Source organism: Rattus rattus, chromosome 4, assembly GCF_011064425.1.
Source record: "Rattus rattus isolate New Zealand chromosome 4, Rrattus_CSIRO_v1, whole genome shotgun sequence".
In the NCBI taxonomy this organism is placed as follows: domain Eukaryota; kingdom Metazoa; phylum Chordata; class Mammalia; order Rodentia; family Muridae; genus Rattus; species Rattus rattus.
Window position 1 is genome coordinate 164005609 of NC_046157.1, and position 26545 is coordinate 164032153.

At 47.0% G+C, this 26545-nt stretch overlaps 1 protein-coding gene across 7 annotated transcripts in view; it reads right to left on the reverse strand.

Annotated features, from left to right (window-relative positions):
* Positions 1-26545, reverse strand: part of Hdac4 (histone deacetylase 4) — a 248115-nt gene that overhangs the window by 101631 nt on the left and 119939 nt on the right. For 6 of the 7 annotated variants that reach the window (XM_032901651.1, XM_032901653.1, XM_032901650.1 and 3 more), the window contains exon 3: positions 24774-24845. In XM_032901651.1, coding sequence (XP_032757542.1) covers positions 24774-24845 — 72 coding nt within the window. Of the gene's footprint in view, positions 1-19277; positions 19322-24773; positions 24846-26545 lie in introns of those variants that run through there. The other variant, XM_032901652.1, reaches the window with a different exon arrangement.

A 26545-nucleotide genomic window follows, 5' to 3' on the forward strand; every position in this document is an offset into this window, starting at 1 on the left:
GTTTCCTGCCACTTCCGGGGACTCTGCTGGTTGGCAGAGTGATGTCAGCTGAGACAGATGCACATGCTGAAGCAAGTCACATGGAGGACACGTGATGTTTGCAGGGTATAAAATAGGACTCAATAGAGTGAGGGAGGCAGAGCTTGGCTTGCTGGTACAGCTAGCTGTGTCACGCTTGTGGACCTTGAGTCTTCCCTTCCCTGAGAGAGGCATAGCTAAGAACTTCTGAAATTCCTGCTGGTCCCTCCTGCTGACTCAGGTCAAGGCTGAGGCCTGGCTGTCTCTGCTAGGTCCTTTAACCAGTGTTGCTGACCCAACTCTACAGAAATGAACTGCTGGGTATCTGTGAAGTATTTGCGAGCGGATCGAGCTGCTGCCACCTGCTGACCTGTGAACTTAACTGATGATTTCCAGACAACACAGATGGGAGTTGCTCCAAAGAACCTTTCTAAACAGGTCTAACACCCACTCCTCAAATCCTTTCTTTTCCACTACCTCTGGATGGTGGGCTACAAGGGAGGTGGAAGCACTTAAGAACCATTATTAAACATAGGATCTGAAAAAATTAAAGTTGCAGATAGTGGAGTTGGAGAGACGACTCAGAGATTAAATGCACTTGCTGCTCTTCTAAAGTTCAGTTCACAGCACCCACAGTAAACCGCTCACAACTATCCAAAATTCTAGATCCGAGAAATCCAATACGTTTATCTGGTCTCTGTGGACACAGCTGGGGGTACTGAATGCTTAGGGACTGGCAGGGCAGGGTGTACAGAGGGCGGCTGGGGGTGAGGTAGGCAGCTCCAAGTAGTGGCAAGCCTGAGCTGCCCAGCAGCTCCTCCTCAGTGGTAGGGTGGAGCTTGCCCACTGGAGCAATTTCCATAATAGCACGTCCCTGTTTCTGAGCTGGTCTTAAAGCCCGTGACAAGGAAGCCACATTCACACTTGGTCCAATGGGTACTAAAGTGAGTGTTATAACAACTAAAACTCTCTTTTCAGTCAGAGGTCCACTGTACAGCATTGAGTCTTCCTATTGCAAAACAGGCAGTATAGCTCCTGACCTACAGGTCAAGCTGGCCAGCCCCCTACCAAGGAATATAAAAGGCTCACTGGGTTCTCTGAACAACAGCCAGCATGAGTGACTGTAATGGGCATCTGAAGGTGCTTGCCATGCACTGAACACAGCTTTATCTTAAACTAAAGCTGAGGCTAGGGTAAGGCAGAGCATATCACTTATGCTGAATTCTGTTGCATCTTCATTCTGTATGCTTGATTTACTAATGTTTTAATTCCTAAGGATTCTTTTTAAATCTGTATTTGAAGCTGTAACCTTGGGTTACTTGTAAGCCAGACTGGAGAGTGAGCAGTGTCACCATGCTTACCATACATGACGAACAAGCCTAAGACTGCTGTCCCCTCTTCACGCTGGCAGTACCATGCTTCCTGACCCACAGATATCTGAACTTCCTATACAAGTTCCAACCATCCCGAAGGTCAGTTTTTGCCCAGATCTTCTTTTCCAGTCCTCTTTACATAGGAAGCATGGTGGCCAGTCTTCACTTTCTAACTTCTAGGAGCCCATGAGCTGAAGTGGAAGAAGCCAAGGGCTGGGCTTGTTCTTGGCTCTGTGATAACTACAAGTCTCCAGAGGGTACCTACACTGGAGGACTGAAGAGAAAGGGGCATTGTTCCCACAGCCCACACACCACAGAATAAATAAGACCCATGTGACAGTTCACTGAGACCCCTCTTCAAGTCCGCAGTGGGCCTGGGCTCAATTGTTCTACATGAGGGGAGAGGGTGGTACTGGGTGCCAGCACTGGTCCTCCAGTAAAGTCTGCCTCAGGGAGCTCCAGGAAGCACTCCCTTGTCACAGTAAGTGTTGGGAAGGACAGAAAGCCTGCCTTGGCCTGTATCCTGAAGTACTAATCCAAAGTCCACTCTTGGCTACAGAAGGTAGAAGACGGTAGAAGACAGCAGAAGACCAAAGGCCCTCTGTTACCTGAGACTCACATCCATACCTTGTCATTGCTGTTGCTTCCTCTCAAATAAGGCCACCTTGGCAGACACAAGATGAGCCCTGGAACCCACACAGGCAAGGAGACTCAGCCAAGGGCTCCTGAGAACATGGCCTGCTCATCCCCACAGCCATTATCAGGAGGCCAAGAAGCCTGGCTGTAGCCTGATCAAGTGCCAGCTACAGACACCGAGGCCATGGTTCCCACTCACTCATGAGGGCATGGCATTGGGAGCTGTGACAAGAATGACTTGTGCTATTTCTGTATCAAAACCACTGGAAATGCCACAAGTTCTCAACAGAAGCTGTTGGTGCTTTTGACCTAAGGCTCTAGGAGAAGGAAACGAAATCCTCTCTTCTTAATACAGCATCAGAACAAAAATGCCTGTATGCTCAGGAATATTCTATGGAGGGGCTGAAAACTCCTCCATAAGCTGTGCTTTGAAAAACTTATCAATACAATTGGGCTCATGACGTCAGTGAGGAGACAAAGCCCACATTCAGTGCTCAGAGGAGAAAGACGGGTGTGCTGGGAGCAAGACCTCCTACAGGAAAGGCCTCCAGCTCTCCCTCCCAGATCCAAATTTCCATTACGTGGGTCACTCTTTTTTCCCTGACACTACTTCATGCCATCACACAGACACAGAATGAAAGCAGCACTGTTCAGGAAACATACCAGAGTAGAGGGTTGCCTCCATAAAGAATAACTCATTCAGCTCCAGGGAAAAATAATAGATATTTCAACTATGTAACCATAGCTTCCTCTCATTGACATTTGCCTGTATGGGGGTAGGGGAGAACAAGAGTGGGAGGAAGGAGCGTGAGGGCACTGGCTGTGCAGAACTTAAATCTTGCAATATGGCATGTTATCCACAACCAAGGGAATAGTCATCAAGGAAAAGGCAAGAAGGAACATAGGTACTTAGCGGAGTCCCAGATTCTCTCTCACAGTGTCCCTGGGAATGCCACATACCTAGCAAGGTTAAACACACTTGGGTCTAACTTTCTCTTGCTTCTTTGTGGCATGGGCAGTCCAGAAGGAATAGTCTGGTTAGAATAAATGCAGTGGTCATGAGTGAGGTCCAACAGCAGGTGACAAGCTAAGGTGGACAGGTCTTTGGAGTCCAAATTTTTGGGACAAATAATCATTGCCTTATCTGGGGCAAGCATATGAGTGATGCCAAGAAGCAAGGTCTACCCAGCACTGTCTGGTGGGCACTCCCACAGACTGCCTACATCCAGGAAAAAAGCTGTTCAGTATTATCGCTCTTCTACCTGCACCACGGCCACTCTAGGACTTAGGTGCAGCTGAGCAGTCTCTGAGAAAGCAGTGTCCTAGGCAACTGGGGTAGGAGGAGGGCAAGGAGTAGGAGGGGTGATGTGGGTCAAAACGTACCTACACAGGCTCACTTGGGTATCTGGTCCACAAGCAAACAGGAAGCCAGCCACAGAAGTCTTAAAGGTCTTAAAGGTCCACCTGCTCCTACATGGCCAGGCAGCACGGTCTCCTGAACAGCTTCTTACCCAAGTTTGCCTTCTCTAACTTCTTCTGGCCTAAGTCCCACAGAATTCTCCCATCACCTTTGGCATACTTCTTGTTCTAGCTTTTTTCTCCTTCTGCAGGAGCTCAGGGCCAATCTGACTTGGAAAGGAAGCACGAGAGGCAAACCTGCACCTGTGGCACCTTGGCTGTGGGTAGCCCTCCAGATGGAAAGTCATGCCATCAGAAATGTGAAGACACTCAAGATCCATATCTTGCTGCTGTGTCTGTCACTGAAAATGGGAAGCCATCAAGTCTGGACCCTGTGCCATGACTTCTTTTTCTCCTGATGTTCTGAGACTGCCTTCTTGGGCTCCCTAGCCTGTGCATAGACCTCACTGACCCCTCAGTGCAGAGTACTGCACTCCAGACAAGGGACACTTCTCATAGGTATGTCAGGGTCATTCTGGATCAAGTAATTGACACCACCTTTTCTTCTGGAACTTTGAATGCATGACAATGAGTCTCCTGTAATAATCCTTTAACTTTCTTTCCCATTTTCCTATCTCTCTTTTTTCTTATACCCAGTGAGAGTTCCTAAAATGTATACCCTCACCTTTTGAAGTTTATCATTACTCCTGCTATTCTGATAAACCACACAGTCACATTCAAAGACCAACAGCTCCTGCACGTTTGTTAACCAGATCCACAGCCTTTGGGGTATGGAACAGCTCAGGTGTATCATGGGCAGTGTTCTTTTCTCCGAAGTCACTGCTTCTCAGTCTGGCCTGGGGCTACCTGTCTCAGGGGGAACAGAACTGAATGGATTCTCACACCGAGGGCATCAGTCAGGGAGTTCCCGGCTTGGTGCCTAAGGCCTCTGCTTCCAGGCCACCTTCTCTCTCTTAAGAGAGGTCTGTTGCTATTTCAGCCCTGTAGAATGAAGGCTGAGCCTTGGAGGCACCTGGCAGACATCATGAACACAGTGACCCAGGCCTCTGTTCTAGTTATACATACAACTCCTCACCTTGACTTTGTCTCCAGGCAGGAGACCTTTGGGCCATAGTCTGCAGCAAAGAACCTTTGATGGACACCTTTAGAAGGGACACAGCCATGCAGCACTGCAGAGGGAAGGGCTCTTCTGCCTCCTTATAAGCAGACTGCTTGCCTCCACTTCTTTTCCTGAGGGAAAGGCACTCTGTGGTATCACCCAGTCACTCTAGTATTCTGGACAGGGATCTGCTAGACAAGCTGAGGTTCCCAAACCTACTTTCCACCTTCCAGGCTGTGGTCCACGTGCCCCTCTCACTCTTGCTGCTTACAACCCTTTGTTAGAGGTTCGTTCATTTTTAAGAGTGTGGAGGACAATTGCAAAAGAACGCAAAGCAAGGCCAGTGAGATGGCTTAGGAGATGTGAGGACCAGAGTTCTAGCCCCAGAGCCCACATGGTGGAAAGAGTGAACTAACTTGCACTATGGGCATGTAGGCTAGCACATAAGCACTCACACACACACTCACACTACGCACGCACGCATGAGTATACAAAATAACTGGTTTTTCAGAGTATAGAAAGCAGGAGAACTGTGCAATGAACCCCTCACCTGGTCCTTCTCATACTTTCTATGCACCTATCTATACATCTTTCTTCACACCATTTTAATACATACACGCCTGACAAAAGTCTCTGGAAGATTCTTATAGAACACTAAGATACTGTCAGCATATCCAAGTAAGTTAGTAAGAATTCCATGCTATCATGTGACCAGAAAGTCACCCCACTCTTCATCTCAAAAATGGATTTTTCACTTTTTGCATCAGGACCCAGTAAGGTCAGGCACTGCCAGAAAACTGTATCTCTCAAAGATACTGTCATCTGCCTGCACATGTGAAGGATTCCCCCCACACACACTCACACCCACACACACCTCTCATGAACACATGCCAGCTACAGACTGGCTACCTGCCCTGAAGCTCTACTGATGACGCTTGCCTGGATCAATGAACTCCCTGCCCTGGCTTTCTGCCAAGTGGGATATGTTCTTAGGGCCTGGCAGATCTGGCTATGATTTTCCAGCAAGAGCCTGGGAAGCTAGGAGACTGGTGGGGCAGCCCAGGTGGGTGTCAGCAGCTAAGCATGGCTGTTGCTAGCAGCACCCTTCTGGTTCCCTGGTTGCTTCTTCGAGTTCACTGGGTTCTTTCTACAAATGTTCTCTGCCTTGTTACTCTGACTAGAGGGTTTTATAAGAAGGGAGGACAAGTGCTTGCCTTTTTCTTTCTTTTTTTTTCTTTTCTTTCTTTTTTTTGGCCAAGTTTCAAAATTAATCAGTCTTCTAGTGTAGGCGGTGTGTTTTACAATATCCTAATGACGTGAGTCTCTCTTACCTACAGATCTCACAGATACTCAAATAGTCCTGTCTGCAGTCACAGGGAGTCTTGGGGCTGTCCTAAAGTTTTCAGAACAGCTCTATTATGATGGGACATGATGGCCTGTTCTGGCTCTTATAATTTTCTTGACCCTCATGTAGGTAATTATTTAGTAATTAGCCTTGGCTGTTAAAATTCATGCTACTATGGGTTGGACATATGGCGTGTTATGTTCTTATTGTTATTCTTGTACATTTCTAAAGTGAATGAAATTATACACATGTGTTTCGACCTCCATCTTGCCTTGGCACTTGAGAACACAAAACTTATTATGACCATTACTGAAAAGTACTGAAGAGCCCTATCTAGACTCTACTCAAAATTCTAACTTATCTGCAATATCCTTTCCCAAAGATGTCTGAAATGGAATTACAATTATTTATTGTGCATCTGAGCATATAGATGCAATTGTATGAAGAAGTTACAGTGGAAAAGTCAAAGGCACCTTCTAGGGCAAACATCTAAGAATGTTTTGCACCAAGTGGGCACAACACAGTGGCAGGGCCTGAGCCTCACAGGCAGGAGGTCTTCTGTACCCGCTTGCTCTGCCTCAGTGCAATGCCTGTAGGACACGCCCAAGAACGTTGTTAGCAATTCATCAGGGCAGAACCCATGCTTGAGAAAGGAAATAGAGAACGTATAGACAGAGGATACACTGTGGCATTTACTTCTCAGTAACCAATCTGTAGAGAAAGGTATTGTGGGTGCAGATATGGGGAGGCACACAAATGGGCAGGAGAGACACGCCATACACAGCCTCTGCTGTCTGTATTCTCTAAGCTGAGCTTTCAGTGCATGGTTCTGGAAGGAAAAGGCAACATTCTTTCCTAGGCACCGACTAACCCCATGTTTCTTCTTTAGATGGGAAGGTAAGCTAGTGTCCAGTCCTCTGAGAGAGAGGTTCTGCTCCAAGTGGGAAACCAGAAAGCTGCTCGTGCAGCTCCTTTCCTTCCTGGTATCTTGGTCTGTATCAGGCCTATAGGCTGCTCTGCTGGATACACAGGAGCCCATGGAGTCAGCGCAACTGTACCCTATCAGACAAGTGGGAAATGCTGAAACAGCTTGTCTAACTAAGTTGCTTATCCTAGCTAGTGATCGCCAGACCTAGAAAAAGCCCTGGTATACATAGTTGGCATCAGCCCAGGGAGACCCAGGTTTAGGAACCAAGCCAAGGCCTAGGTCTCATCTCACTGCAGCCAGCTAGTCTCTGGGGACCCCCACTACACTGACAGAATCTGGGAACCCTGCAGCCAGAGAACCTGTACTTTGGAACTGACATTCTACCACTACATACATTCCTTTCAGCAGAAATGTTCAGATATATGATTAACACACACACACACACACACACACACACACACACAAGGCTAGAGAGCCTATAGTGTACCAATCACAAGATACATTCTCTTTGCTGAGCAGTCCCTGTGCCCATACAGTAGCCATCTACCTACTCAACCCCAGAAAAAAACAGGAACAGCAGAGAAGCCCTGCCCAACCCCACTGCAGAATGGAGGTGGGAAGGAGAATCGGTGAACTATCATTTTCACTTCGAAAACAATAAGCCACAATTAACAGCAGGTGTGCCTCCTCTGCTGCCTGTCATTCTCCCCACACCAGTGCTCACTCTAGTACACCTGCACTGCTTTCCTAATGTACCCCAAACAAGGGACAGTGCCACCTCACTGAGCCAAGTCAGCTGTTACCAAGCAAGGTGATCCTCTGGCTTTGTGCCTTCCATACTCAATAGGGTGATCCCCCTGCAGACATCTGTGCAACACAAGGCCAGGTAGTGGCTAAACCCACACCTGAAAGCTGGCACCTTTTGCCTCACAGGGCCTAGACATATGGGATCTGCTCTGCAATACTCTGGTCGAGCTAAGATACAGAAAGACACAGTAGCATAGAGATGGCAAAGAAGGCATGGCAGGCTGTGGGCCCTGGAGCCAGGTTTAAAACTAGATCCATGATCCTGAAGACTATACCCTGTCCTGTGAACCACAGCAATAGAGACACCTCATCACCACAAAGGAACACTAGCTTCTGTGAGAAGCGCTGGGCATGGAGCGGCCCAGGTGTGGGCTCTGGCTCCATCCCTGCACCAGGACACACTCTGGGGCGAGCGACATCCACTTTGGAGCAACTGAGAAAAGCAGCAAAGGGCCTCTTGGTGAAACTGTACATGCTGGGCCTCTGTACTCTTGACACCTGTAGCAGGAAAGTGAGCCACGGAGACACTTCTCCATACAGAGCTGACCAAGGTGACAAGAGGAAGCCTGACAGGATATCTGGGAGAGCCCAGGGAGGGCAGAAGGCTCTGTATCGGACTGTTTCTGACTAGATGACTTGGTGAAGGAGAAGGATACTGACAAAAACAGGAGCAGGGCAAAGCACACAGCCTGCAGGTCAGCTGGTTGCCATCCAGCTAGATCCAGTTGTGCTGCTGCAGGTAAGAGAACTGAACTATTCAGCTCAAACACATCAAGTGCCCAGCAGGAGTGGCAAGCCATCAGGGTGGCACAGAGAGCTGCCTGAGAGAGGGGCAGAAAATATGCAGGGCTCAGAAAGCATCGAGGACAGGAGAATGGCCCCATTGGCAGCACCCCTGAGATAGAGAGCATGGAAACACATAGGTGTGGGAAGAATTCTCCACCTCCTTTTAAATAATCCATCTTAGGTTGATACAACGATCAGGAATTCACAGGCAAAGGCAGACGGGAAACTTCCATTCACATACTATCAATAATCCAGGAAGTCTGACCGGCACACACGACAAGCAACGGTTCTTTTGGTGATATTTCTACTTTCTAATTAAATTAGTCAGTGTCTTAAACTAGAGCAGCCTGGGGCTGGCCAACACAAGGGGCTAAACGCCCAAGGATTCCCTTCTCTAATAGGTATGATGGTGGCTACCCAAAAGGTAGGCATAAATCAGGGGAGGAAAAAGAAAAGATGGCAGAAGTATTCTGGACACTCAGAGGCAATTCCAAATGTCAGGAGACCCCAGACAGAGGCAGAATGATGAGCCCTGTGATTCATCCATATCACCTCTATGTCTCAGGACCACACACCAAGTCTCTGGACCTAGACCATCTTAGACATGAGTTGGCCCTAAGCCAGGTTCCTTTGCCTGCACATGATATATGCTGAGCATGCAGGTGAGGGGGCAGTCAGGAGCCAGAGGACATAGAAGCAAAGATTTTCATCAGCCACTCTTCATGTAAATAGGACTTGGGCCCTCCAGTTTTGTCAGGCATCAGAGACACTAGAGAAGTGAAGAGGGGCTTCCTTAGTCCCTGATCAGGTGCTGAAGTCAGAGAGACTGATAAAAGCTCATCCCATCCCATCCCACCCCACCCTATGCACATGTGTGTGCACATGTGCAAACACAGATATAAACAGAGGTGCACACATGTACATGCGTGTGCACACAAATATATAAACACAAACACAGTCATACACACAGGTACATACACATGCACATATATACAGAGGTACACACACACACACACACACACACACACACACACACACCTCTGCTGTCATATGTAAAATGCTCTCTTGATAGTGTAGGAGGATGAAGAGAAGTAGAATGGAGGTCTCCTTCACATGCCTGGCTGAACCAGAGCTCATGGTCTGGAAGCACACAGTGAAATAGCCTCTGTGAGTCTGGAACTCACGGGCCACACAAAGGCAACCGGCTCTACAGAACAGCGTGCAGCCTCTGTCCAACAGTCTGTGTACTTGACAAGTTCAAGCAGGAGGTCCCTGCACCCCAGCGGCAACAAAGATCATGAAAATAGGAAACTGAATGCACCAAGGTCCACTGAGAAGGTACTTATGGTGTGGACGGCTCTAGAACAGAGTGAAGACCTTGAGCAAATAGCTGGAGTAAGAGGGAGGGGTCAGTTGGCTCTTGGCATCTGGACACTGCTGCTGACCAAAGAAATCTGCCAACATTGCTGCCCTTACAACTTCCTGTCTCGGTAAAAACAATGCCCAAGACCCTGGATGTATGCTCACAAAGGTGCTGATGACTGCCCAATCCCAGGTCCAGCACGAGGGAGCTGGCTTTTCTTTCACCTAAGTTTCTCCTCTGCAGCCTCCATGGAAGGCCCTGAGTGCTCCAGGGAAGTCTTGGCATGCTTTGCTCAACCTCAGAGGTCCAGAGCTGCTTGGGAGTCCCATGTGTCATACCACACCCAAGCCCCCACAGTGAGGGGGAACATGGAGAGGCTCTCCTTTCTAATCCACCCACCTACTTCCCTGTATACTCAGTCTTCCCGCCTGGCTATCCCACATGGCAGGAAGGGGGAGGCCAGCATATGTCTCAGTCTTGAGATTCAGGTTCCAGAGTTAGGTCTTATATCTGCCAGAATTCTGGAGAGGCAAGATTTAAAAAAATCAATGGCTAAAAGTTTTCTAAGTGGAAGATACATACCATACAGAAAACACAACCAAGTGGGAAAAAATGCAACACAACATTAAGATGTCTCAAAGAAACCACAGAGCCACCCAAACAAAGGCCACACACCCGCATGTGTAGGTGAGCTCTTCCTATAGGGCGTCCATGGAAACAGGAACTAGAACACTGGCTCACCTCTGGGACAAAGAGAACAGTTGAAACATTAGTGCAGAAACACATTGACACACGTGGCCGGAAGCCAACAAGCTGCAATCTGCTGGGAGCCCCAAAGTTTGGAACACAAAAACTATGAACAGTATCCATTACAAGACCAACCACCTTCAGCAGATGAATCTCAAGAGTACAGGACAAAGTAGCAAGGCAGAGCCTATGGATTAACCAGGTTTGTGACATGTGCCAGCCATGCTGCAGATGGTCCCTGGGCCCGGAGGCAAACAGCTATTTCTAGATACCCCAGGGACAGATAAAAACTGAGTGAACATTTGATATGATCTAAGCATAAAAATGGTATTAACGGTGTCGTACTCACATTGGAAACAAAAACACTTGGTGGTCATGGTAGCACTTGGTGGGCAGAGGCAGGAAAACGACTGAGTTCTAGGTCAGTTCTGCCAATATATCAAGTTCCAGAGCAGCCAGTGCTACATCAGAATCTCTGTTAAATAAACAAACAAGCAAACAGATATGCATGTGAAAGAGACAGCTCACTGTATAAACCTGCTTGCTGGCACGACTGATGACCTGAGATTGGTACCCAAAACCCACAGTGGAAGAAAAGAACACACACACACACACACACTCTCTCTCTCTCTCTCTCTCTCTCTCTCTCTCTCTCTCTCTCTCTCACACACACACACACACACACACACACAAATAAATTAATTCTTGGAAAATACAGGACAGTGTAGAAACTTGTATCTGACAGTAAGACTATAGATTCCTAAGTTAGATGTATATCAAGAAATTAAAAAATTTTGGAATGTTGCAGGATATTTGATCACATTGTGAACTTCAAAATTATCTTGTTTACTGGAAAAACCTGTTTCTAGTTGTGGTGTGGCTTAGCCTTAGCACACACCTTTAATCCCTCTGGCTAGAATACAAATGCGCTTTAACACACCTCTTCAATCCCAAACAATGAAGGTACAGTTTGTAGAAAGAAGCATCCATGTTGAAAATCGATGTCTAATTGAGTGGCAGACAAAGTAATGAATCAGAGAAAGATCTGACAGAATAGTATATGCCAACTCTCACGAGAAGAGAGGAAAAGGAAGCTACTCGCCGGGCAGTGCGGGGAGAGAGGAGGCAGTTTTACAGGGATAGTTGTATAGAGACAGGCTGCAGAGAGAGAACAAGCCAGACACAGGAGAAGACAGGATCAGCCAAAGAATGAGAAGAAGCCAAAAGACTAGAACAGAATGCCAACGTTAGTATTAGACTAAGCAGAGCCATTCGGGAACACAGAGAGAAGCCAGGTTGAGTCAGAGTGAGCGGGGATTTGAGCCAAAACAGCTGCACTGACCAGCCAGCAAGAGCGTAGAACTATAAAGGATGGGTGAGCTTATTCAGCAGGAAGACTCAGAGGCTAAGAACATAGGGCTAGATAAGGCTATACAGACGCTAGGCGCTTCCAGGACTAGGCCTAGGTAAGCCTCTGAAATGACAATTATTACAAGAGAAATAAAGGTTACGTTTACATCAGAACAAATGCAAAACAGAATAAATACATGAGTGAAGAGAGAAACATGCATTGTGTGCTCACATAACAAGTTAAAAAACAAAAACAATGGATTCTCTGAAATGACTAAGATGCAGACAAATCCAGATAACAAGGATTCAGAAAATAAAGGAAAATCACAAATTAAAAGGTAAGAGACAAGCAGTGCCACAAGAGACGTGTGGTAATGTGTGAGTACGCTGCGTGCTGGGGCTCAGGCTTCATCTCAGGCACGCATGCTTTCATTTACATACATTCATACATATGTACATACATACAGAAATATTATAGACTAAAAAACCAGTTTAGATATGACAGTGATTTAAAGCAATACACTTCAGAGTCTATGTCAAATAGGCACACTTCTGAAAACATAACATTCTAAGTTGCTAAGACCAAACTGGTCAAATTAATTCTATACTATTATCATAAACTGAGACAATATTTCAACACCTTGCCACAAAAATCATTCTCAAGGGCTTCCTGGCAAAGTACCAACCAAGGGCTCACTCATCTTAAACAGCATTCTTCAAAGAAATACCAAATGTGAGCCCTAGTTCACCCTACCAGGAGCAGAAAACCCCATCACAGAACTAGACAAAGGCACTGTGAAAACAACAGAAAGATCATGGTCTCTGCCACAAAATTCTCAAATGACATTAGTCAGCTTGCCCCAGTCATCTATACAGAAGATAATAGACTCACTCAAGAGAGCTAAAACAAACAGCAGTTCACACTGAGGACACGCTGAAATCAAGTTGTGATTCTCTAACTATGAGCACAATTCAGAGCTAGGGAAAACCACCTTCCATAAAACCTCAGCAAGCACAGAGTTCAGGTTGCAGAAAGCAGTAGACAAACTCCCTGGAAGCTGATGGGAACCTCGGAAGATCACTGTGAGGGAGACAACAGACTTAAGGACACTGGCACAGATGGCTATTTCTGTGGATAGGTACATGACTGTCTCTACTCACTACCGACCACAACGAATTCTACATGTACCCAAGCTCAAAGTGGAAACTGAAGACTTTCACAGAATGTTACTGAAAACAACCTAGTATTTCTGGAATGTACTCAAGATGTAGAATGAGGTCTTTACCATGACATAAACATTAGGCCAGCCCACTGGTCCTATGAGCAGGCCAGCCTCAGAAGGTCCCAGATACATGCCAAGGCAGTAGGATTTCTACTGCTCTGATAAATCATGACCAAAATCAACCTATGAAGGAAAAGTGTATTTCTTCATCATAAGCTTATAGTCTGTCACCCAGAAGCTAAGGCAAGAACTGAAGCAGAGGCCATGGAGGAGAGCTGCTTATTGGCTTGCTCCTTTTGGCTTGCTCAGCCTGCTTTCTTAGAGAACCCAGGACCGTCTTCTGCTCAGGGCTGGCCCCACCCACAGTGAACTGTGTGCTAGCTACCACACCAATCACTATAGATGTGTCTACAGGCCAATTCATAAGCATATTCTTAACTCAATCCCTTTTTCCATAACTCAACTGTGTCAAACTGACAATAAACCAACCAGCATACTAGCTCTTAACAAAGGACTGCCCTCCGCATAGTCATATTCCGTAGGGTAGTATGACTGAAAGATCAGAGAGAAGACCCTCAGATGAGAGGAGAAGCAACAGGCCTAGCCACCATCAGAGTAGTTTGGTGCATCATTTCATGCCCATCTGGTTTCACAGCTACACCTCTGATAATCCCAAGTGCTGCAGAAGCACTGAGCTGTGTAATGGGATGTGGGGCCTTCTAGAAAGCACTTGTTCTCTCCTTTAGCACTTAGTTTGGGTTCTAGGACCCAATGCTGTGGCTAGGAAGTGTCTTCAGGGTTTATACAGCAAAAGCTTATAATTGTCACACCTGAGTGACAATGGGAGTGAGGAATGGAAGGAGCAGGTCGGTCTTGTGGGTTAATGCCATCTAGCACTATCCCTGGAATCTTCCAGCTTCATTTAAACACACTTTCTCACAGAACATACAACCATATTTAGTTTCTACTTTGTACTCTATAGTGGGTGAAATTACATCAATTGATTCTTTTACAGCCTTATTGTATAGCCTGCTCACAATACAATGTATGTGTGTTAGATGTGCAGTTTACTGATTTTTGGTATGTATATATAAATTTTATTTTAAATCAACCTATTTGAGATTAATTTGAATAAAAACTTCCAAAAATATAAATAAGCATATTTTCCCTGTATCCTACTTTGTTATAAACACAGACCTCTATCACAGTCAAAATTACCTATCAATAAACCCAGAACTCTGTCTCTCACAGTAAAAACCACCAAGTAATACTACTCCCTATAACCTCTTTGCTAGGCTTAGTAAGCAAAGACACAGAAATGGAGTGCACAGCACTAAGGAGAGAGAAACGCCAGCAAACTGGCCCTGGAGTGTGCCATAGCTTCCTGTCCCTATCTTACCTCCCAGTGTGCTGAACTGCCAGCTGGAGTCCCTCACCAGCTCCCTTGTGCTGAGTTCTCTGAAGCAATGACCTTAGTTACTCACAGCTAATGCTGCAAAGACAGGACGGACTCCTCAGCAGGAGGTTGCAGTGCCACAGCCTCTCCCAGCATCAGTGAAGCCCAGAGGTTGTTCCCCAGAACCATAAAGAATTTTAAATTAAATTAAAAAATAAAGCAAAGCATCCCAGGCAGGGATTCATTCTTCTGCCTCTGCTTACACGGACACACCATTCAAGTGTAAGTCCCGGGACACTATCCCTAGACCCTGTATCTTCAGATCTCTTCAGGGACTGTCTATAAAATCTGAGGAACAATAAATTGGAAATAAGCACAGGCAATGAATATGCTGTCACTGACAAATGGCACTAGGGCTGGACTGCTGTTTGGAATTGCTGGCCCTCCTCAGCCTGGCACCCCAGTCATCAGTGGCCCTTTAATGTGCAGACTTCTCAGAGACCCTGGAGCAAGCTCTAGGGGCCAGTGGGGCATGTATGGCTGCTTGATCCACTGAAGCTTCAATCTGCAGCTCCAGCCACTGCTCTTAAAAGGAATGGCTACAGCTGACTGAAAACAGGCATCTTTTGAAGCTATGAGAAGATAACAGGAGTCCCAGCAAAACTGAGGTGACAAGTTCAAAGGGCTTGTTCCCCTAGCCTCCTGGATAGGATTTTGCTCTCCACACATAAAGAACTGCTTTGGGTAAAAGACTCAGTGGTGGCACCAATCCTACCTGTCCCTGAACTTCATTCTGAGGGCAGTAGGAAAATATATCCTAAGGAAAGGCAGCCACAAGGTTCTGAAAGCTAGCAAGGAGATGGCCAGCCGGAGGGCTGCTGCAGGGGCTGGGATGACTAGCTATGTGAGCTCTGCATGCCCTCCTCCTGTTCCCTCTAGCTGGAAAGCTCTGTTCTGTCCCCAGAGCTTCAGACTTGGTGCTGCATGGGTGCTGACATGAATCGGGGTACTGAGGCCTGGCAGAACAGCTGCCAGAGCTTTAGACCGGATCTGAGTCTAGGGAAGGAGTGGAAAGGGTCCTTCCATAGTGGAGAGATAAGGCCCCACCCATTATATCTACCATGTGAGAGGGCTGATAACCATGATTTGCCCCACTTGCTAGAGTTTAAGATCGTGGTCTCTTCAGATCACACTTGAGAAAAAAACTCAAGTTTGAAAATAGAACCAACTCCAAGAAAAAAAATGCTTCCTGGAGCCTTTGGGGCTTCCAGTCTCCAGTCCAAATACTGCCTCCTGGTGTACCATTTGCTGTTCCTCCAGCAACCCTATGCATTTACAGGCTCAAGATTCAGCTAAAGGGTCTATGTCACTCTCTGCGGATCCTCAGAAGCCAGGCATATGATGTTGCCAGAGACACAGAGAACATAACAGGAAGAGAGGGGTAGCAGGCTAGTGTCCAACCAAGTCCAGAATACTCATCTTCAGGTGACACAGACCCACCCACAGTGTCATGAGCAAGCTTTGCAAAGATGTAACAGGAGCAAACAAACGTCTGAGCTTAGGGGAGGTACCAGAGGCTACAGAGGGCAAGAGAGCAAGAATGCATGGACAGAGCCAGCACTGGCAGATGAGATAAACAGGTACACAAAGGACTGGTGCCACGGATTCAAACCGCAGAGCTGCTACTACAGTGGTCTCATCCAGGCTTCCGGGTCTATGCCAGACTATCCATGCCTTCCCCAGCCTCCACGAAGAACCTACCAAAATGATTTCAGAGAAGCCAAAAAACTTCCAAACACACACAGCTTGATTCCTCCTCTCCAAACTCATGTTGGTATTAGTTTCGTGTGTGTGTGTGTGTGTGTGTGTGTGTGTGTGTGTGTGTGTGTGTGTGTTTGGGGGGTGTGGGGTCAGGCCGGCTTTGCAGAGGACCAAAGCCCTCCTAGAGGTCTCAGAGCGGCTCTCCCAGGATTAGACTAACCAACTTGAAAGAAGGTGTCGTGCCTCTCCATATTGCTCTCACCTTGTGTGCTCCTGTGGATGAAGCAGAAGAACCCCAGCCAGAGGCTAGCACCATGCTCTTGGGCTTCCAGCCTCTGACATATAAAACTAAAGTAAACTCTCTTTTGTAAAGTACCCAGCTGTGATGGTTTGTATATGCTCAGCCCAAGGAGTAGCACTATTAGGGGGTGTGACTTTGTTGGAGTAGTTGTGTCACTGTGGGTGTGGGCTTTAAGATCCTCATCCTAGCTGCCTGGAAGTGAGTATTCTCCTAGCAGCCTTCAGATGAAGATGTAGAACTATCAGCTCCTCCTGCACCATGCCTGCCTGGATGCTGCCATGTTCCTGCCTTGATTATAATGGACTGAATCTCTGAACCTGTAAGCCAGCCCCAGTTAAATGTTGTCCTTAAAATATTTGCCTTGGTCATGGTGTCTGTTCATAGCAGTAAAATCCCGACTAGACACCAACCTTAGATATTCTGTCACTACAACAACACATCCTCACACAGATGCATGCACTACAGAGTGCAGCCCACGGGCCTAAACATGCTGCACAAGAACCACAAGCAATGAGACAGGCAGAGGCGACTGCACAACCACCAGAACAGGAAAGTGCTTAATACTTACATTCTGAATATATGTGAACAGCTATAAAATAAGCATAGCGCATCACAAGTCTTATAAATCATTTAAAGTTGAACACAGAAAACAACTGCCATCCTCTACATGTTAATAGTAATGCCTACATGAATAAATAAATAATAGTAAAAACAACCACCACAGAAGGAGGAGGGGTAAAAATAAAAGAGTGTTCACGAAACACCACTAAAAGTTCTTCATGCAGTGTTAGGAAGAAAAGGAACGAAGCAAGGGGGTCCCTAAGAAAGAGTTCTCAAGAAAGGCCCAAGAACTCTAACAGTTCCACCAACAAACTACAGGTATCTGCTTGTTCCATGAAAGCAAGGGACAAAAAAAGAACAAACAGAAGGCAAGCACATAGGAGGGGTTACTGGGAGGGGTTAATGGGAGGGGCTTGGGGGTTCCTTGGTTGACCAGAGGCTGCCAGGGAATGCCTGGTCATGTCATTCTGTGTACCCCCTTCCACCCCCAATTACATTCCCTGCATGCTGTCAACAGCACACAGAAGCCCTTCAACCAGGAGAGCAGTCACTTCCACGTATACCTGGCAGTATTCTTTTTTTTTTTTTTTTTTTTTTTTTCTCGGAGCTGGGGACCGAACCCAGGGCCTTGCGCTTGCTAGGCAAGCGCTCTACCACTGAGCTAAATCCCCAACCCCCCTGGCAGTATTCTTAAATGTCCTCTTGCTAGCCAGTTGCCAGAGATGGAGTCATTTTGGTAGTGCGTTTTTTTCCAAAATGCTTACCAAACAACAAACATAAATTTAGTTCTGATGACGTTGCAGACATCTAAGGAACAAAACTGTCTTTATAAATCATTTCCAAGGATTTCTGTCAACACAGAAAAGTTTACTAACCAGGGTACCTCAAATTTGACTTAGACAGAACACAGTTCTCCTCTCCCAGAGGCTATGTACAACAGCTCTGACTAGCTGTTTGAGGGGCTCCTAGAGACACATCAACCCTGACAATGATTTTATTTGGAAGGGAGCAACTAGTGGGTCTGGAGACTAGAGCCCTGCACAGGGTAGGCGCTGCTCTGCCTGCGTCAAGTCCTCTATGCTGGCTGTGACAGCAAGGGTCCGCCTGGAGATGACCAGCCATCTGGGCTGCTCTACTGAACAATGAAGTCAGGTTAGATCTCCCCTGCTGCCTACTTCAGAACTACCCTCAAAGTCCCTAGAACACCCTTTTAATGTTCCCAATTTGTTCAATATCCCCAAGAAGAAACTACCTTATAAAAGTAGAAGACTTGCAAGCACGTATGAGAAAACTGTAGATAAGCCTGGTGCGGTGGGTGAGCACTGGGGAAACATACACGCCTACTTCCTGGAAACTATATACCATCAGGACCTACCACCAAAAGACAGTAAATTGCCCCATACTGTCATGTGTACGTGCTACTACCAAAGACAAGCAGAACCTCCAGAAATGAAATGATGAGGGAGCAGAACCATGCCCTGGAGACTTTGGTGTGATGATGTTATAAACAAGGTATTATTGGGAAGAAATTCTAAGAGCACACAATTACACAGAAACATGCAAACCAGCACTGTATTATTGATCACTGACTCACCCATGGCCACAGCCACGCTCACGGGTGGAAAAACCTTCAGAATTGGTAGCAGTCAACTTAGTCCTTGCCCATAAGTGTTAAAGTTGGTCTAGCCAGGCCCCAGAGAAACTTCTTCCCCACATACTTTGGGACCTGCTCATAACAGCGGACATCTCAAACTAACTTAGAAAGCAATCTGATTACCCTAGACTCAATGGATAAAAACGTATTGTTGGAACATGAACAACAGCCCCAGTGGTCTGGGAAGGGCACCAAATCTGCACTCTTTGTCATGCCAGTTACATAAGGTCAATATTACATAAGAAGGCAGAATTTCGGAATTTCCTTCTTAGCAGTCTCCAAACACTTGGTTATACATTTCACCTACAGCTGGGCCACAGTAGGAACCACTATTGCCTAACAGGAACAGCAGAAATATTTAAAAATAGACACTTCTTGCACAGGGTGGAAGGGAGGAATAAGGGCAAACTGAAAGCCGCATTGCTGGGGTCATGGGCCTCCTCCAGCTCCCTCCCGTCAAGGAACCAAGAACATTCAACCTTAGCTTTCTAGAAATCAACTTGACCTCACCTGACTTCAGATGGCCAAAGAGAAATGCAGCATCCTTCAAGGGCTTCCTGGATCCCTGGGGATGGAAACAGTGCAAGAGGCAACTGGGAATCTGGTGTGTGTTGGGCAGGCGTGGTGGTAGCTCAGATGTGCGCATCTAGAAGAATCTCCTGGGAGCTTGTTTTGAGTCAGCCACCTGACAACTGAATGCCCTTGGGGAAGTTACGCGGACAGCCAGTCTATTTCCTAACCTGTGCTTCCTGAGGTACTTCCTGCAAGACTGACACTGAAGGACGTGCTTGTTGTGACAAGACAAAAGTTGTCATCATTTATTCTGAGCTTCAAGGGCTGAGCCTTGAACAAGTCCTCCTGAGTCCTGTGGCACCTGGCGGACACACACGTATGGACACACACCTGGTGGACACACACGTGTGGACACACACTCTCTTTGGTTCTGTTGCCTCTTGCATTCCGCGTCCTTCAGCCACTGATGAGTCCACACCATCCAATGCTGCTGGCCTCATGTCCTTCTCTGCCCTTGCCCTCTCTCCTGCCTCTGACGGTTCTTTGCCTTGACTGTCCCTCTAGGCATAGCCTAGTACCACAGAAATAGGCTGGATCATACATGCACATGTCCCAAAGCTAAGGACAGAGCCTGGCTGCAATAACTCCTGTCTCAGGGAGGAGCAGGCCAAGAATGAACTAACGTATGTCTTCCTGGACACAACCGAGGGCCCACCCTCCTCACTGTCTTCTTTCTCCCCATGGCACTTAGGGCCTCTGATCTTTTTTTACATTCTACGCAAGTGACATACTCAAGTATCAGAAAGCAGACCATAAAACAAGCTTTCTCTAAAAGCCAAAGGCTCAGTACTTCCAACATGCTATGTATCCTAACAAAAGTCTGCTGGAAACTCACTTTCAGATTTTAAAAAATCTAAGTATCACTTTTTAGAGAACTATAAAATAACTCTCTTGTGAAACATGTTTACAATATATTGATATTAATGTTTTATAAATTAGTAAGTTACAAACATCATAAATTATAACTTATCAAGTGAAGGGGAGGTGGCCCAGGGATGAGAGAATGCATATAAGCACAGGGCAGGGAAACTGGATACGCCACGGCCAGACTGACCCAGTATCCCCATTAGTTTTCTTCTCAGTCAACAGACACAGCCCAGTTGGAAACATGGAGGAAGCGGTGTGGCCAGGGACACTAGAGAAAGGGAGTTAAGAGAGCCCAGGTACTAAGCTCTGTATTTAGGAGGCCTTTGTGAGATGGCGCTAGCATTCCACACCTTACACTCTCTTCAAACCTGACAGGGCCACCTGCTTCTGCTCTCTGCTCTAGGCAAACATTTAGCCCCTTGTCAAGAGGCCCCATGATCTATGAGCCGGGGTTCTGGTTCCACATGGCAGCATGGGAGTCACTTAGGAACACAGGGTCCTGAGTTGGGTCCAACCAGGTGGACAGGGTACGGTCCCAAAGTAATTCTTCCTTAAAGGCAACCAAGTGTTGGGAGTAGGAAAGATTATGCAAGGCTAACACATAGTTACTGAAAACTCACGCCCATCCAGGCTAACTGGAGTGGACAGGGCTGACAAAATCCTCTTGCATATCCTGGCTGACTCACCTGAAATACCAACGCCCTGAAGCCTACAGTAACAACTGATGATAAACACAGACTGAAAATGCTTTGAGCACAAATGATGTCACAGTGCATGAATCTGCCTTTACACACTAGTCCTGTCATAAATGATAATTGAAACAAACTCTTCCTTCCTGCCCTAGCTGCCTGGAACGCTCAAATATCCATGGAAAATGCAGCCTAGTTCTCCATCCTTTCTATGACACAAACCTGGAGGTTATTCCTGAGGCAACTACACATAAAAATTTCTTTTTAAAATGAAGAAATGGGGGAAGGGAGCAGCACACAGCTGTTGTGGACAGTCTAGCCGTTTGTAAAATGTTTACTATGCAGGGGCAGGGCCTGAGATTAATTTCCACGAACCATGTAAAAAGTTGGGCATGTCGGCGAGTGCAGTGATTCTGCTGTGAGGGAGAGGACAGAAGGGGACCATGGGGCTTACCAGCCTAGCTAGTCTAACCCCAGACCTCTAGGTTCCCTTCAGGAAAAGTGGGTAGGTGCGACAGAACATAAAACATTGATCTTTCACCTTCACACTCACACACATGGCACATACATGAGTATCTATACAAACCAGTATCACATAGTCTCATCACACGCACACATGTACACACACACCAGTTATCAGTCTCAGGACACTGGGATCCATGGAACTTGGTAGCAAACGCACACAGCGAGAGAGAACTCTTTGCTTTGGACGGTCACTTGGAGTGTTCAGCTCTAAAACCAAGAGCCACACCTTTCCCTGCCTCATACGACATCCTGTTGTGGACGAGGAGCATCTCTGGTCTGCAGTAGCAGCCCAGAACTGAAGGAGGGATGGGCCACTGTGAGAAGTGTAAACAACCCCATAGCCTCCCAAAAGGGAAGGTTGCTTTCTTCCTCCCTGGGCACTGGGGTGGTAAAGGATCCCAATTGGACAGAGCAGGAAGGGCAGGGTCTAGGCTGGGGGTGGGAGACAGAAGCTCAGACAGTCAAGAAGCTGCATTCAAATGCCTGCAGCGTTTCTGGTAAACCATGGCAGTGAACACAAGCAGAGTGGTAGGTGGGTTGTCTAAGGAGACACAAGACCCATACAAACAAAACACACCAATACAACGCTGGGCAAGCACAGCATGTACAGTAAGTTAGATAGACCATGGGCATGTACAGGGACAGTGTCTCTTCAGATACTGACTGGCTCAAAAGCCAGCAGTAGCCATGGGAAACAGGGCGTGGATTCAACTGCAAAGTGTTCTGAGGCACAGACATGGAAGCACCAGGACCTGGGACAAGGCAGAAATACTAATAGTCATCTGCTCAGAGAGTGCAGTCACCAGCAAGTCAGAGATCCCTTCCTACAGAGGAAGAATCACAGAACAGAAGCAAGGCTCAGTGGAGGCAGCAGGCTACCTGTGAGATGCTGGTTCTCAGCAGCCATCCCAGAGTGGGTTACAGGAGTTGAACTGGATTGGGAGTCTCAGCTACTAACAGTGGCCAGGGCCTTGAAGGGCCTGGCCAGCTCTTAAGTATCCATGTCCTATAATGGACAGATAGTGGCCTCGCCAGGTAGAATAGTACTGTCATCACTTAAGCCAGAGCCCAGACAGACTGACAATGCATAGGGGGGGCAGGGAGGGACACAACAGACAGCACCATGTCCCCAGAGAATTGAAGGGGACAGGAAAGAGGGACAGCAAGCAGTTGTATAGCCAGAGGGGGCCTTAAGAATAACTCTTCACTCAGTCCCAACAGTAACAACACAACAGAGTGGACTAAGAGGCCAGTCACTTGGAAAGCAGCTCTACCTCACATCTCAGCCAGTCGCTTACTCCGTTAGGTGAGCACAGGGCTGTGGTGAGGGTTGGCAGGCACAAGAGATAATGCCAAGTGATCTACTCCACACTGGGTAACCCACACCTCAGATCTATCTGCTGGATTACCCTCACCCTAGCTGATTCCATCTACCAAGAACCTCTCATGACTCTCTCATCCTGGCCTGCCCACTGGTCTTCCTGTATCAGTTGCTTGCCTCCTCTGCAACAGTTCCTGCTAGGGATACCTTCACAAAGCCTTCTGGGCTGCTGGAGGAACCCAGAGGCAAGGAGCAGGCCAACCAGAGGAAGAGGCGATGATGCAACAGGGACAGGAGATGGTGTCCTGGTGGGCTCAAGACAGGTCCTTTTCTGCTTGCGTTCATACTGAGACCAAAGCAACATGAAAGAGGGAAAAAATGGGACCTGAACACACGAGGCCCCGAGAGGCTGCCAGGAAGTGCAAAGCAAACCAAAGAGCAGAACAGGACTACACTAAGTTGGGGCAGGGGAGGCCTGGACAGGCTGCCTTTGGGGAAATCTTCCAAAGAATGTCTCACCCTCCCAAGAAAAACTCCAATTTGAGCACTCCAACAAGACAGCAAGTGGTGGCAAAAAAATTGTCAGGGAAGCCTCCAGCCCTAGTAATTCTTGCTACAAAACTGCAGGGCTTGATTATCATTACCAGAATTTTCATGGGTTCATGAGTACAGGGCAAGGAATGGTCTAGAATTGAGATGAGACTGGCAGTGAGGAGGACTGCCTGGGCACTTTTCCTACTCAAGTGAAAGGATGTCTGCTTAGAGGAGACACACAGTATGCCAGAAAATAGGTAAGGTTAGTACAATGGTCAGGAATACAGCACAACTAATAATGTAAGAAACAGTTAAAATGTTTCTGTTCTATAGTATAAAAATGCAACATTAAAGATATTTCACATCAACTTTCAAGGTTTTGTAGCTCAATCTTATTATTTTCGTGAGACATTTGATACTTGGTAAACGTTAATGTGTCCCACAAGTGAAAGCATGCCCTCTATGCTACAGCTTCTGAGACACATGTCCATACCCACTCACAGTGCTTCTATGTGAGCTTAAAGCCAGGCTGCAAGTACTCTGGCCTTCAATACTGTAAAGATGTGTTAAACATGCTAGGAAAGGAAGCTTGGCTACAGAGGTAAGAGCAGTATGGTAGCCCTTGTTGATACACCATCCTGGAGCAGAAAGAAACCAAGGTAACGGGCACAGCAAACACTGGTTCTCGAGCCGTCACGTCACAGAGACATCCCATGCCATCTTCAGTACTAGTCAGTGTGACATTAAGAGATGACATTTATGGTGGAACTACTAAAAAGCTGACAATATATTTGGGCTTAGTGAGAACTCTACTGGGAAGCATTCTCATCTGTGCCTGAAAAACAAGAAAACAAAACCAGGTACTCAGCAACCAGATTCATACAGCAACAGCAGCAGACTGGAAGCAGGTCAAGCCGGGCAACAGCACTGCAAGCCACGACCCATCCTCACACTGGACTCCCAAGGAGCAGGGTGCACTTTTCATTGCAGAAAGATGAAGACAGAGTCTTTTCTTAGAAACTATGTTTATTTATCACTTTTTCAGTCCATCAAGGCATGTAAAGAACGCTTATCTCATTCCACACTAGGCAAGAAGTAGAAGACTATCTCGAAATGCCCAGACTATAGCAGTGTTAGACAAAATGATTTCAGCAAACTATACCTGAGGGAAAGTGAAAGTCAAAACTTCTCAAAACAGTCAGACTTTAAAAGCTGGACGTGTTCATGAAATATTTAGTCCCCTGTTCCTACCTCTGCTCAGAGTCCTATGGTAAAGCCAATGGTGTGGCAGGTGGGAAAGGAGAGGTAAAGCCCAGGCACCAGAGACACCTGCAATGCCATTTGAGTGAGCATCAAGTTTGGCTCCTGTCACACTGACTTCCACTTCTAAAGCGACCTGCACTGTTGGGAGCGATGCCTGCAGGACGAGAGATTGCAGCTCCTGTCATACTCCCCCAGTAAAGCAGGCCTGCACAGCACGAGTGTGCGTTGACTTACCCGTGCTGGGCATGTGGTTCACGCGGGCAGGATTCAGCAGCTCCACAGGCTGGTCTCGGCCAGAAAGTCCATCTGAGGAACAGAGGAGAAACTGGCTTCAGAAATGGTGAGTTGAACAGTAAATTTTCTGCAGGCGATGGTCCCCTCCTTTTGGAGGACAGTTTCAATTACAGAACAGATTGTTTTTACTTGCCAGAAAAAAATGAAAAGCTCTTTGTAGAATAATCAAAACAGCCTCCAGTTGAGATATGGTGAACTGGGATTCCTGCCTGAGGGCATCTGGTGGAGCTAGCATGGCTCTCTTATATTTGGCCTACACTGGGCTTATCAGAAGTGGGCTTCTCTGCAGAGACCACAAGCATTAAGATAAAGAATTACCCCTCTTCCAAGATAACAATGAAGGGTCTGGACTTTGACACAAACAATGCAGCCCGGCCGGCATCAGAAGGAAGCAGGGTGCGGAGTACTCCAAGCAGCTCTGGGGAATGCCTTGCCAGTGGACTTACAGATTACACAATCATTTCTTTGAAATCCATTTTTAGATCATATTCAGGAAGCAATCAGCTGGTCTGACTTGAGGCAAGAATGAGAATAGAACCCACTGACCACCAATGCCTGGCACTGGATGGATAAAAAGAGCTCCTGGTACCTGTATTCCTCAAAACACGAAGGAAAGAAGACCCACAAAACCTCACAGAACCAGACCTTTCCTTTAAAATCAGCGTGTGACAAGCAGTATTAAATGTTCTGCAGTGACAGGCATTCCACTGCAGACCCGCATCAGCAGTCACCCACGAGTCATTTAAAGAAGAGCACGGTAACTTCACAGGGCAGTCATGTAGCTCCCATGGATAGAATTCCAAAGCAGAACACAAAGAGGTAACAGATCAGGCCAGGCCAAACAGGGGAGGCAATCTGTGTGTCCTCTGAGGAATTTTACCTCTGAAGACAGAAGCCTCAACCCAGGAGATCCCAAACATGCCCTTCCAAAGAAGAGAACCAGCAGCACGTAGGAAGCTATTGAATCAAGTAGCAGGCAGAGTGGGACTGCTCCTCAGTCTCGTTCAGAACCAAACAAGGGTGTCAAACAGTTTCCTCCCCTCCAATAACAACCCTCCTTCTAGTTCTAGCATAGCCTTAGCATTTCATAATGGCCAGAAGAAGCACACTGAGCCTATCTGCGATACTGTGGTCCATGATTCAGGGTTCATAAGGAAAACTGAGAAGTCACTGCCATACCTTATAGTTCCAAACAGTCACCCTACCACTCAGACTCCTGAAGGCTTTCTCAGGAGCACTGCCACCTGAGATACACGACAACAGGTTGTAAAGCCAACAACAGTCTCCTCAAACTTTATAACTACCCAAAAAGGAACCTCAAGGGGCAGAACAGAGCTCCTAAGCCTTTCCTTCCTGCAAAGAAATGTGTTCACTATAGAAAGCAGTAAAATGCTCCAAAGGGTAGGCTGTGTGTGTGTGTGTGTGTGTGTGTACGTATGTGTACACACACATACATACACAGGAACACGAATGAACACACACACACACACACACACACAAACACACACACACACACACACACAAACACACACACACACACACACACACACACACACACACACACACACGGAAAGTTACACCCTGCCTTGCTCTGAGGCACCTCAGGGTTCTTCCTGTTCCTGCCACCTGTGCACCTACAGAAGACCTCCACCAGCCTCCTCGATGTCACTTTACCCGTCCATCTGGGAGAAGCCCAGGTTTACTAGATGACC